At 44.0% G+C, this 12,786-nt stretch overlaps 2 protein-coding genes and 1 long non-coding RNA gene across 3 annotated transcripts in view; 2 read left to right on the top strand and 1 right to left on the bottom strand.

Moving 5' to 3' along the window:
- LOC309360063 (olfactory receptor 6V1-like) overlaps nucleotides 1-12,786 on the top strand; it is a 114,108-nt gene that overhangs the window by 53,193 nt on the left and 48,129 nt on the right. The gene's annotated exons all lie outside the window — the stretch shown is intronic.
- Nucleotides 637-12,786, top strand: part of EPHA1 (EPH receptor A1) — an 81,748-nt gene continuing 69,598 nt past the window's right edge. The window contains exon 1 of the mRNA XM_081893917.1: nucleotides 637-982. Coding sequence (XP_081750043.1) covers nucleotides 886-982 — 97 coding nt within the window. The 5' untranslated portion in view covers nucleotides 637-885. The remainder of the gene's footprint in view (nucleotides 983-12,786) is intronic.
- LOC309360384 lies at nucleotides 3,194-8,715 on the bottom strand. Its single transcript, XR_014164082.1, has 3 exons — nucleotides 5,775-8,715; nucleotides 5,316-5,571; nucleotides 3,194-3,567 (listed from the first exon to the last, which is right to left on the bottom strand). It is a non-coding gene; the product is annotated as an uncharacterized lncRNA (long non-coding RNA).

Below are 12,786 nucleotides of genomic sequence, written 5' to 3'. Positions count from 1 at the left end.
ATGGAAGTCTACTAAGCATTGTTTTAAAACTGACCCGCTGATATTTTCTGTACTGTTTTTAAACTGATCTTTAGCTTTTTTATTGCGTTTTGTGCATTGCCTAGAAGCATATGTGCAGAAGGCAATAAACAACGCAGCCAGATGGGCGGGGTATAAATAATAAATAATATATTATTATTAATATCATCATCATCATATCTGCTTTAAAACTTCCAAGGAATGAGAGTCTACAACCTCCCAAGGAAGATTGTTCCACGGTCAAACAGCTCTTACTGCCAGAAAGTTATTCCTGATGTTTATGTGGAATCTCCTTCCGTGTAACTTGAAGCCATTGGTTTGCATCCTACCCTCCAGAGCAGGAGGAATCTTGCAAAAGAACTAATCCAAGTGGCTTCTTTCAGCTCTGGAGTCCACAAACACAGAAAGCCTAACTTCTGTGGAAAGCCTAACTGGAAGAAGACCAAAAATGTCAGCACCGACCCACCAGGTGGCACCCTGAAGCTATACACAGGGTGTAAGTGACGGAAAAGACAGAGGGAGGATCCCAGGAAAAGGTAGCTACCTTTAAGGTGAGTTTATTTGTCTGCCAGATGGGAAGTCCTGGGACAGCCCCTTTCAAGCTAGTAAAGCAAGGGAGTTGATTGGGAGAGAACTGGTTTCACCACTCCTCTGCCTGAGTCTTTCATCATAACTCAGGGCCAGGCAGGCAGATTTTGCAATGCACGAGCCCCAGTCCGTCATCTGGCTCTAGAGAGAGCCTCGTGCAAAGGGCACCACGCTGTTGCCCAGATGTGTAAGGCCTCTGGAGAAGGAACTAAGAGAGCTGCAGGCTGCCAGAGCTGAGGAGGAGTGCTGCAAAGAGTCAGAAGTGCCTCCACAGGGAATATGGATCTGAGATGTACTGTGTCAAAGGCAGTTCTCTCCTTTGAGCTCCTTTTCCTGCACTGGGCTTCTCTTCCTCCTGAGGTGTTCAGTAAAGAAGGTAAGGGCACTTTGGGAAAGATGGGCGTGGAGTTTTCGGTTAAACTGGACAAACTCCTTGGAAGGTACCAAGGAGCGGAAGCTTCGTTTTCCAGGCAAAAACTGCAAAAAGAAAACTGCTGGAGCATTTTATAGGGAGTCTTGGGTTAGCAGTGGCATAGCAGGGTTAGCAGGGGGGTGCATGGGGCCCGGCCGCACCGGGGCGCAACATCTGGGGGTTAGGGAAATCCACAGGTTAGGGGGCGCAAATCCACGGGTTAGGGGGCGCAAATCCATGGGTTAGAGGGCGCAAATTACTTGCCTTGCCCTGGGTGCTGATAACCCACGCTGCGCCACTGTGGGTTAGGAACAGCTTATTAAAAAAAAAGTTGCAATGTGTGTTGAGTTCTGGCAGAAGAGAAATTAGGAAAGAGCCTCCTAACGCATTTGTGATTTTTAAGTGTGCACCTAAGAATGTAAAGCATGAATGTGGTGGACCTGTGTTCGTACAGGTGTGCTTAGCGCTGGGTTGGCTGTGGCACCAAGTGGCAAACTTGGAATTACTGCTGTGTTGTGTGTGAAACAGCCCTAGGTGGTAAAGAGATGCTTAAAAAGGCCTTGATTGGCAAGCTCACTGAACCATCTCTGCCCGTCATGAGGCTGGCTTTACTTACCTGGAAAGTAGCATTGAAGTGAAGAGTGGCATCCCCAATACGTGAAAAATCTCTTAAAATAACATATGCTTAGTCTTAAGCTCTAGTTTTTTTTGCTTGAAAAAGAGGGTCTTTGTTTTTACTTAGGTTTCCAGGTCTTGGTGTTTTGTTTTTTTAAAAAAACCTTTCTTTTTTGAAAAATAAAAATATATTAGGAACAGTGAAATGCCCTGATAAGCGAGCTGTAGGCAAATGATACGACTCCAAGAACTTTATAGAGCATATTACTTTAAAACCTTAGTGCTAACCTGAATCACACATATATTCCGCTTACATGGAGCAGACAGTCTGTAGCTTGTAATTTCTGTGCCTGGAGATGGTTCTCAATACTATGCCTCTCCTACCCACCCTGACACAGTACTACAAAAGAATAAAAATTATAATCAGGCAGATTACATGCAAGACGTAAAAAGCAAACAAAGCAGTAGTTTTCTCTGAACTCATCCCTGTACGGAGTAAATAATAAACAATGAGGAAGGTCGAGAATGTTTATGGACCTTTAAGGATAACTGCTGAAATTCAAAGTTCTCATTAAGCAAGACAGAATGCTTAATGAAATAGACATTAAAAATAAATAAAATTTCTGCCTATTGCTGTCCCAAGGGTATATATCTATTGATTCCCAACCCCAGCCTTCAGCCAGCTGAATGAGCTTCTGTGGCATGGAGTCACTGAGAAGTTTCAATGATTTCCCCCTTCCTGTCTAACCAGCTGCCCTTGCTAAGCCTCCTAGCATGCTACCATCTGGCATTCCACCAAGCTTTCCTGATTATTCCAACATGAAAAGAGGGAAATACATAATAATGTTTGAATAGCTAGCACTATATAAATCACATGACATTTTTGGAATTTTTTATTTATTTGTTTTAAATATTTTTATTGGTTTTTAAAATACAAAATTATAAAACATACCACACAATTTATCACAAATACATTCATTATTGGACTTCCTTCAGCACCTCTGATAATCCTCCGTCTTAAACGCTTTTTCTGCATTTCCTAACTTAATATTGCCTTTAGATCTCATAACATATCATCTCTCCTTCTCCATTTTTACAATATTTCTAATATCTGAAGAAGTGTGCATGCACACAAAAGCTCATACCAAGAACTGACTTAGTTGGTCTTTAAGGTGCTACGGGAAGGAATTTTTTTTGTTTTGACTATGGCAGACCAACACGGCTACCTATCTGTAACTGAAATATTTCCAATGTTATCCCTCACAGAACTTCTTGCAAACCTACAAACGTCGTCTGATCATCACATATACTTTTCAAATAATCCGCAAATTTACTCCAGTCTTCGGTAAATTTCTGGTCGCACTGGTTTCGGATCCTTCCCGTTAGTTTGTAGAGTTCCACATAATCCATTAATTTCATCCTCCATTCTTCCATCGTTGGTAATTCTTCTTGCTTCCATTTTTGGGCCTTTTTGGAATTTGTTAACATTTATTTTTATCATTAAAAATTTACATTCAAACAGTTTGTGTACCGGTAATCATTTTGTGAGATTCTCTTTTCCCCATCGCCTACATGGGTCCTTAAAACAGAGTTTAAAACTACATATCAGTATGTTGTCCATAATTTTCATTTTTCCAAATTATCTGTAATCTTTGTTACTTTACAAGTGTATCTTAGAGTTTAGCTAGGGTTTTAATTTGATTACAATGGTCTCTTAGGTAAGTTATAAATTTCCCCCATTTTTTTAATGTCCTTGTCTACTTGATTCCTGAATCTCCCTGTTAGTTTTGCTGTTTCAGCATAGTCTAGCATTTTGGCTTGCCATTCTTCCCTTGTTAGGATTGACGCTTCTTTCCATCTTTGGGCTAATAACATCCGTGCAGCTGTTGTCGCATACATAAAAAGTCTTTTCTGATCTTTTGGAATCTCGGTACCTAGAATTCCTAGTAAAAACGCTTCTGGTTTTTTGACAAAAGTTATTTTAAACAATTTTTTAAAAGTTCGTTATATACCATTTCCCAGAAGGATTTTGTTATCTTACATGTCTACCACATGTACCCTCCTTTTCTTTACACTTCCAGCAGATATTTCAACTTGTCTTGTACACTTTAGATAATTTAGTAGGAGTCAAATACCACTGGTACATCATTTTCATATAGTTTTCTTTCAGCGTACAAAAATCACATGACCTTTGATGCTTTTTATCCACACATTCCCCCATATAATTTCTACTTGTATTTTTGAAGTTGTAAGGAAAGGAAAATTTGGCACAGGGAAAATGAGAAAGACAGGAGGAGGAGATGATACCAGAAGAAAAGCATTATGCCGCATCAATGCTCTGATGCTTGCTGTACACCTATCCTGACTGAGACCATAGCAGGATTGATGATGGTACTGTGAATTCTTTCCTAGGGATCCATCCCTGCCAATCCACTCTTTACTTCACTTGTCACAGCTATAGGTCCCAGGACATTTAAACCAACTTAAGACTATGGTGTGATGTAAATATGGCCCAGAGACTTCACAGGTGATTAGTGTGAAGGGAAGGGAAGTCTTGGTAATAATTGACATTGTAAGTCAAAATGACTGCGATTAAAATCACTCAATCAGAATACTTTAGTCTCACCAGTTTGTCAGCAGACCAAGCAAGTTTACATCATCGTGTCTGATATATTATATCAGAACAATCTCTAAACCTGAATTACGGAAATATGGCATAACCAATGGGTGAAATTACTGGGTTAGAGTGACATTAGCAAATGGGGAATTTATAAAGTGATAAATATATTTGCTCTGCACACTGCAGGTGCAGAGTTCACAAAACTCATGAGAACTTCGAAGCTGAACGTATATAAGTGCTCTTCAAATATTGATTTCAGTATTTCAACATCTCATGAAAACCCTGACGGCCTTTATGCCCTTCCTCTTTGGCCTCTAGCTCTGTCTGGCTGGCACCTTCTCCTTATCTAACTCAGTGATACTGATGAAGGTTTCGAATAACGGGCTCCTTGTATGAATTGCTTATAGTAGTTGTTTTTATTATAAGATGGGTGCCCTTATCCGAAACTCTTAATCTGCTTTTAAGGTAAAGGGACCCCTGAGCGTTAGGTCCAGTTGCGGACGACTCTGGGGTTGCGGCGCTCATCTCGCTTTATTGGCCGAGGGAGCCGGCGTACAGCTTCCGGGTCATGTGGCCAGCATGACTAAGCCGCTTCTGGCGAACCAGAGCAGCGCACGGAAACACCGTTTACCTTCCCACTGGAGTGGTACCTATTTATCTACTTGCACTTTGACATGCTTTCGAACTGCTAGGTTTGCAGGAGCAGGGACCGAGCAATGGGAGCTCACCCCGTCACGGGGATTCAAGCCGCCGACCTTCTGATCGGCAAGCCCTAGGCTCTGTGGTTTAACCCACAGCGCCACCCGCGTCCCGATAATCTGCTTTTAACTAGTATCAAAATGTATTTGGAGCCGATGTTCTGCATTTCCATGGGCAAGTTGGCCTGCATCAAACCAAGCTGTCAAGGTGTGTAGCTGTCCAGAACCTGATTACTTTAACCCCATTGCTTGATCCCACTTTACATGTTACACACATGAAGGGAGAAAAGAAGGAATGGCCATAAATGAGCACATTATTACATCACCCTATGCCTCTGGTTCTCTCTTCTTCAAGAAAACTTACTCTGAAGATTCTGCCCAGAATTTTCTTGGAGAAGGAGAAGTGCGAAAGAAATCTTTTAAATTGAATTTAATCTCCTGTGGGAATGAAATGATAGGTCTAATTAGTGAATAGCTTGCAGGTCTGGCAAGAAGGACGTCGCTTCACAACATATCCTATTGCTACTGTGCTGGCTGCAGATGACAAGTGTTGCTATGCTTTGTAACCCTTCATTTCCGTATAACTTTATGCCAAATACATTTTACTTCTCTCTCTCTCTCTCTCTCTCTCTCTCTCTCTCTCTCTCTCTCTCTCTCTCTGCAACACCCAGTGGCGTAGTGTGGGGGGTGCAGGGGGGGCCGGCCACACCGGGCGCAACATCTGGGGGGGCGCGCTCGCACTCGCAGCTCTCTGCCCCTACCTGGGTTAGGGGACGCAAATTACTTGCCTTGCCCCGGGTGCTGACAACCCACGCTACGCCACTGGCAACACCCACCCCCCTGGATTGATTTAGATCGAGGGTACCAGTGAATAGCACCCAGAAAAGAAACTCTGTGTCAGACATGGGGGTTTGCTTGAGTCGGACTCACTGAAGCATTTTTTTGAGTGGGTGATTTATTGAGTTGTATTCTGCCCACTTCTGGCAACGCACTATACATTCAGAGCAGAGCCGTGCCATTTTAAACAATCACAGCTTTCTCCCCCCCAAAATCCCAGGAACTGTAGTTTGTTAAGAGTGCTGAGACCCTTATTCCCTTCACAGAGAAACCATTTTCAGAGTTCCCTGGGAAGAGGGAGTGACGGTTAAATCAATATATGAATTGCAGCTCTGTCTAGGGAATGGGGGGTGTTGGTGGTTCTCCGCACAGCTCTCAGCACCCTTAAAAATGCATTTTCCAGAATCCTTGTCAGGAAACCATCACTGTTTAAAGTGGTATGATACTGATTTGAATGCATAGTGCAGCTGGGGGGGGGGCAATGTCTCCTACCCTCTCAATTCCAGCAAATATATTATGAACCCCTCTTGTGAGCTGTGCTCAGCCTGCAGCATTAGTGTGGCAAGATTTCATTTCGTTTCTTCTTGAAATATTTCTTGAAAATGTGAAATAGGTCACATTTTGGAGCAGAGCTTTCACAGGGCAGCTTACCTAAAAGAACCACAAATTCCAATCACACGTTTCAATTGAAAAACAACAGCAGCCATTTTAAAGCCGTCTAAAGTGACACCTGGGCCAGCAGGACAACGTTCGAGACCAGATCTGGACAATCCAGATTTTTTTTGTATTAGTGGATGTCATAGGAGATGGTTTGGGAAGCTATCAAGTCCCACTGTTTTAATTAGTGCCGATACTTCTCCCCCCAGTTTCTCAAACCTTTTCCTCCTCAGCAAAAGGGTTCCCGTTTTTCTCTCACATTCTCAGGCTGTTTTAGAATTTCTTTAAAATATGAGTGGTTGTGGGGTTTTGAGCTTATTTTATCATCATGAGATGGCCAAGGGTGGCACATGTGCTACCTGTTCCTGTAAACATCTACCCAGCAATTTGCAGCCTCCCCAGCTGACCATGATATTAAAAAGGCCCATGGAAGGAGTTACCTCATGATGTTTTCCCCTGGGCTTTAACTGACACATGGGCACCTGGGAAGGCTGCAAAGTGCCAGCTGAGAGGATTTCTAGAATGAAATAAAAGACACTGAGGAACCAAAACACACTCTGGCCACCTCAAAAGTAAGATAAGCCCAACAAAAACCCTACCATGAGAGTTTCAGCCCTTCAAATCTTTCTCTCCCCTTTGAAAAGTTTCTAATGCCTTTTCCATCTCATTAATTGATGGAGAATGTTTGTTTGTTTTAACCCGCAGAAGAAATTTTCAGCACGGCAGCTTAAATTATTAAGCACCGAGTTGAAAATGAGTCACTGTGGCCTTAATGGTCATTCTAGCCTCTTATTAGTCTGCAGCACAATACAGAAATCCATTTGAGATGTGTCAGAATGAAGAAAGTGGAACAAACTGTGGGTAATGTAGCAAGAAAAACAACTTGCTCATCTTGGAAATTTCAAAGCGGGTTTCTTGTGCGTTCTTCTGTACCTGCAGACCCATTCCCCTACTCCATGAAAACTTATGAAAGAAAAGGATCCTTCAGACATAGGCCTCCCCTCTACCCAACATGGATAAATTAACATTATGGGCGGTACAGATCAGATCCTCAGCACATGCCAAAATGCAAGCAGTCATCCAGGGAGAAGAGTAGCAAGGAAAGCCTCCCCAGATCCACTCACCCTAGGCATAGCCTACCCAGAGGTTTGTAGGCCCTGCTGAACATCCGTATCAGGGCAATAGGCAATATTGGGCAGAATTGGAAGGTTCAATTTTCAGGTCCTGGTATTTCCAGTTACAAGGATCTCCAGCAGCAGGGCTGGGCTTGAGACAGCTCATTTGGTGGAGCCTGAGCCTCTTAATCTCAGGGGTGTGGTTCGAGCCCAATGTTGAGCAAACTATTCCTGCATTATAGGGGGGGTAGACTGGATGACCCCGATGGTGCCCCTGATGCTATTATCTTGTAGTCTGCAAACATGGAGAACCGCCGTCAGTAAGAGTTGTTAAGGAGACTTCCTGTAGTTAAGAAGCAGAGTCTAAATGTTTTATATGAGCAAAAATCTATTCCCGCTGTCCCTACTTTCCTTCACTTTTTGTTCCTGGCCATAGTAAAACACTCCCTTGTGTTGCCCTTCGGAAGCAGCTTTAAAACAGAGTTGTGAGTTGCTCCTTTTCCCTATCTTCTGGTTTCCGGCACCACCTCTCGGTTGGCTGGCTGAAATCGGTGGTAGTTCTAATCCGATGTGGTTGGGAGTCGGGTAAATATTTTGCAGTGGTTTGCACAGGTAAACGGTCTGGTAAGACTTCAAGTTGAAAGAATAAAGAAGACTTAAGGTTTATTACTCACAGCAAACAAGGCCATGCTAAGCACCTGTTTTGCACGTGGCCAAGATGGAGCCAATACGTGAGCATTACAACCGCATGCTAACTCAATCTGTCGCTAACCTGGACTAACTTGGCGAAGGAGGAAGGAAGTAGAAGCCTGAACAGAAGTAATCTGCTTTACCAAAAAGGACTTCCTAGAAAAGAGTGTGTGAGGCAAGAACAGATTGCCTTTTTGGCCTATAAACACTGCCCTCTCTGCCCAGTTCATGTAACTAATTGCAAGCATTGTTGCTCTACTCCAAGGAAAAGTATCTGGAGGGCACCAGGTTGGGGAAGCCAGCTGTAGAAGTTAAATCTCAGAGTGCAGGGTGTATGCATCTTCACCGTAGTGCACATGCACACTGAATGCAAGCTCATTAACATTGAAGCACCTCATAGGCAGAAGCTCTTTTCACACACTTCAGGCGGCGACATTCAGATTAAACTGTTTGTTGTTGTTGTTTAGTCGTTTAGTCGTGTCCGACTCTTCGTACCCCCTGGACCAGAGCACGCCATGCACTCCTGTCTTCCACTGCTTCCCACAGCTTGGTCAAACTCACGCTGGTAGCTTCAAGAACACTGTCCCACCATCTTGTCCTCTGTCATCCCCTTCTCCTTCTGCCCTCCATCTTTCCCAGCATCAGGGTCTTTTCCAGGGAGTCTTCTCTTCTCATGAGCTGGCCAAAGTCTTGGAGCCTCAGCTTCAGGATCTGTCCTTCCAGTGAGCACTCAGGGCTGATTTCCTTAAGAATGGAGAGGTTTGGTCTTCTTGCAGTCCATGGGACTCTCAAGAGTCTCCTCCAGCACCATAATTCAAAAGCATCAATTCTTCGGCGATCAGCCTTCTTTATGGTCCAGCTCTCACTTCTATACATCACTATTGGGAAAACCATAGCTTTAACTATACTAGTATCATATTATAGGACAATGGTGTTTTAAATCAGTGATGGGTGGGCTATTGCAAAGCAGCTGAGAAGAGCCTTTAAGCGATGTTTAACACTTGGAGGCCTCCGGTAGTGATCCTTGCTGTGATAGCACTGGTGCTAAAAGTGCACAAGAGTGTTCCACTTCTTATCTGTTAGATGTTACTACTGTGTGGGTCAGTGATGCTCCAAACTTAAAAGAGCACTTTATTATCACCCTAGGTCTTCATTAGAGGAGTAGATAAGGATTCTTCAGACAGGACAGAAGAAGAGACTGCAGGAGGTTACTTCATTGGGGATTTTCTCTCATGCGCTTACTACATGCTCTGATTTACAGACTTCACTGATTTGTGGAGATAGTGAAAGCAGGGCTTGGGTGGTAATAAGAAAAAGCACAATGTCATCACAGTAACACAGATGTGTGCATGTAATGCTTTTTAAATTAATAACAACATTTATATACAGGCAGTGAGCATTTTAGGCATGATTGCGCATGCGCACATCACGCCAAACCCGGAAGTGACCCAAAAACGTCACAGAAAATAACAGTGGTTGAACAGGCTTTTTCAATGGTGTTTCAAATATACACGATTTCACTTAAACACACAGTGCCTTGGAACATGTTGTTGTTTAGTCGTTTAGTCGTGTCCGACTCTTCGTGACCCCATGGACCAGAGCACGCCAGGCACTCCTGTCTTCCACTGCCTCCCGCAGTTTGGTCAAACTCATCCTAGTAGCTTCAAGAATACTGTCCAACCATCTCGTCCTCTGTTGTCCCCTTCTCCTTGTGCCCTCCATCTTTCCCAACATCAGGGTCTTTTCCAGGGAGTCTTCTCTTCTCATGAGGTGGCCAAAGTCTTGGAGCCTCAGCTTCAGGATCTGTCCTTCCAGTGAGCACTCAGGGCTGATTTCCTTCAGAATGGACCTTGGAACATAGCCCCCATGTAAATTGGGAGTTGCCTGTATTCTTTTTATCTCTGTTAACGACCCTGAGTGCCATTTGGCTGAAAAGCAGTAAAGAAATATGTAAGATAAAAAAAGTGAATGTGATAGTGGCATAAATAACAAAAGTATTGTAGCCCTTTAAAGACAAACAAATTTATTATGGGATAAGCTTTCATGGACTAGTCACTAGAGTAGATGTCATCAGATTCACGAAACGTTACTAATTGGTAGATACACACAGGAAAAAGGAGAGAGATTAAAGGAGAAGGAGAAAGGAGTGAAAGCACAATTCAAGATATTAAAAGATCAGGAGTAAATAATGGGCTGATGCACACAAAAGGGCTTAAAAGGAGTTAGAGAATCAACAGAATGAAATTTGAAGGAGGAGTTGGGAAAGAGAACTAGGAAGCAACAAAAAACCCAACCTCTCACAACCAGGGCAGGGAGAGAGGAGAAGGAAGATGAGCTGTAGGGAACGAGGGATGAGGTTTACAGAATAGGAAAGACCTGCACAATTGGCCTCACCCACATAATTGTGGGGCTTTAGAAGCTGTAGCCGTGCTGTTGGCATGAACCTGTGGGAAAGCAGCTTCCACCGGGAGGCTGTAATGTCTAACGTGTGCCATAGTCAGCCCAAACCACAGCTTGCAAATCCACTTCTAATCATGGTTCCAAACTGTGGTCTGATGCTGGCTAAGATTAGGGAAAGCACAGGTGCAGCCCTTGACTCTAATTATAGCCCCGAAACGGAAAGCATGCCCATACGAGAGGCGAGGTGGGTGTGGAAGGAGAGTGTGGGGCACATAAGGTGCTCTAATCCCCTAACCAATCTTACGTTTGCATCAGGCCAAAAATAAGATTGCCAACTGGAGGTTGGGGGTTTTGTTTAACAGACATTCAGTCTTTCTTATGTGTCATATGTCATATGTGTCATATCAGTACAGTGGTACCTCGGGTTACATACGCTTCAAGTTACAAACTCCGCTAACCCAGAAATAGTCCTGAACTTTGCTTCAGGATGAGAACAGAAATTGTGCTCTGGCGGCACAGCAGCAGTAGGAGGCCCCATTAGCTAAAGTGGTGCTTCAGGTTAAGAACAGTTTCAGGTTAAGTACGGACCTCCGGAACAAATTAAGTACTTAACCCAAGGTACCACTGTACATACAGTAGCCCAAAATGGGGATCACATAACTGTTAAACAGTTTTATTCAAAAAAGTGACTGCATGTGCATCTTTGACTCCCATGATCCCCTGGCCTGTCATTCCTGTCTCTGGTTAGTTCCCTGAGGCAACACTAATTGATCTTTTGTTCTGGTAATTTGTCCCTGTCACTTTTCATCCTTTTGTTAGGTCAAGCTCCTCTGTGCTGAAGAGATGACTGCAAGTGTCAAGGCACCCCTTTCCCATTCTAATAAACCCCAGATAATGTTACGGCTCTTTTTCGCCACTTTACTTGCCACAGCAGTAGACAAATCATGGTGACTTCTTCTGGGAGTCATTTGTTCATGAGAGGAACTTGAAGTATGAGTCAGTAATTCTCTCAGCTCAGCTGCTGCAAGTTCTGTGATTTAAGATGTAGGTTTCAGAAATCAGGTTGGTGTGGCTGAGATCCATTAACTGTTGGCTCAGACATTTTATTGCTTGCAAAATGGATGGAATACAGAAAGGACAAGGGCTCCTCTTCTGTGCTCCCCCCCCCAATTTTTTAAAAATGAAATTGTGTGGAAAGAGGAAGGGAGACCTTTCAGCCATGTAAAGGAACCAGAGGACAGTGTGAAGTATAGGGATGAATCCTGTCGTGAGCCAGAGAGGCCTGGGGTACCACATTTGGCACATGGCCTGAGATTCCCCATTCCTTGTTTACATTGTCCACATCTCACTACCAGTCTCTCTTTAAAATGGATGTGTTTTATTTTGTGGTACAGCTTCCAGGTGCCCAGGTGTCCCAAAGACTGGTAAGGTCCAGTCCACGGGTAGGCAACCTAAGGCCTGTGGGCCGGATGCGGCCCAATCGCCTTCTCAATCTGGCCTGCACACAGTCCAGGAATCAGCGTGTTTTTACATGAGTAGAATGTGTCCTTTTATTTAAAATGCATCTCTGGGTTATTTCTGGGGCATAGGAATTGGTTCATACTTTTTTCCCAAAATATAGTCCAGCCCACCACATGGTCTGAGGGACGGTGGACTGACCCATGGCTGAAAAAGGTTGCTGACCCCTGGTCCAGTCCCTATGTAGGGTGGCAGTCATGCATCCCCAAAGGTGATAATTTGCATCAACCAAAAAAGAGGACATCCATTTGAGTATGAGAAGTTATAAGTGTAGTATAGGTGCAATTGGCAAAATTTAAACAGATGTGCAATACGTCTCTCCACAGTGGGTAAAGCACCAGGCAGTGGCGTAGCGTGGGGGTGCAGGGGGGCCGGCTGCACCGGGCGCAACATCTGGGGGTTAGGGTTAGGGGGCGCAAATCCACGGGTTAGGGGGTGCAAATTACTTGCCTTGCCCCGGGTGCTGACAACCCACACTACGCCACTGGCACCAGGTGACGTGTGTCTTCCCAGTCTGCTGTGCAGGTGTTGCTATGTATTGATGGGGGATCTTCAGACCTTTCTTGATCTGCACACCTCTCAAATAGAGGACACATTCAAATAGAGGACTCTGCCTTC

The sequence above is a fragment of the Podarcis melisellensis genome (genome assembly GCF_964234715.1).
Source record: "Podarcis melisellensis genome assembly, chromosome: 17".
In the NCBI taxonomy this organism is placed as follows: Eukaryota; Metazoa; Chordata; class Lepidosauria; order Squamata; family Lacertidae; genus Podarcis; species Podarcis melisellensis.
The sequence above is the reverse complement of the archived record's forward strand: the minus strand, read 5'-3'. Positions and strand labels throughout refer to the sequence as shown.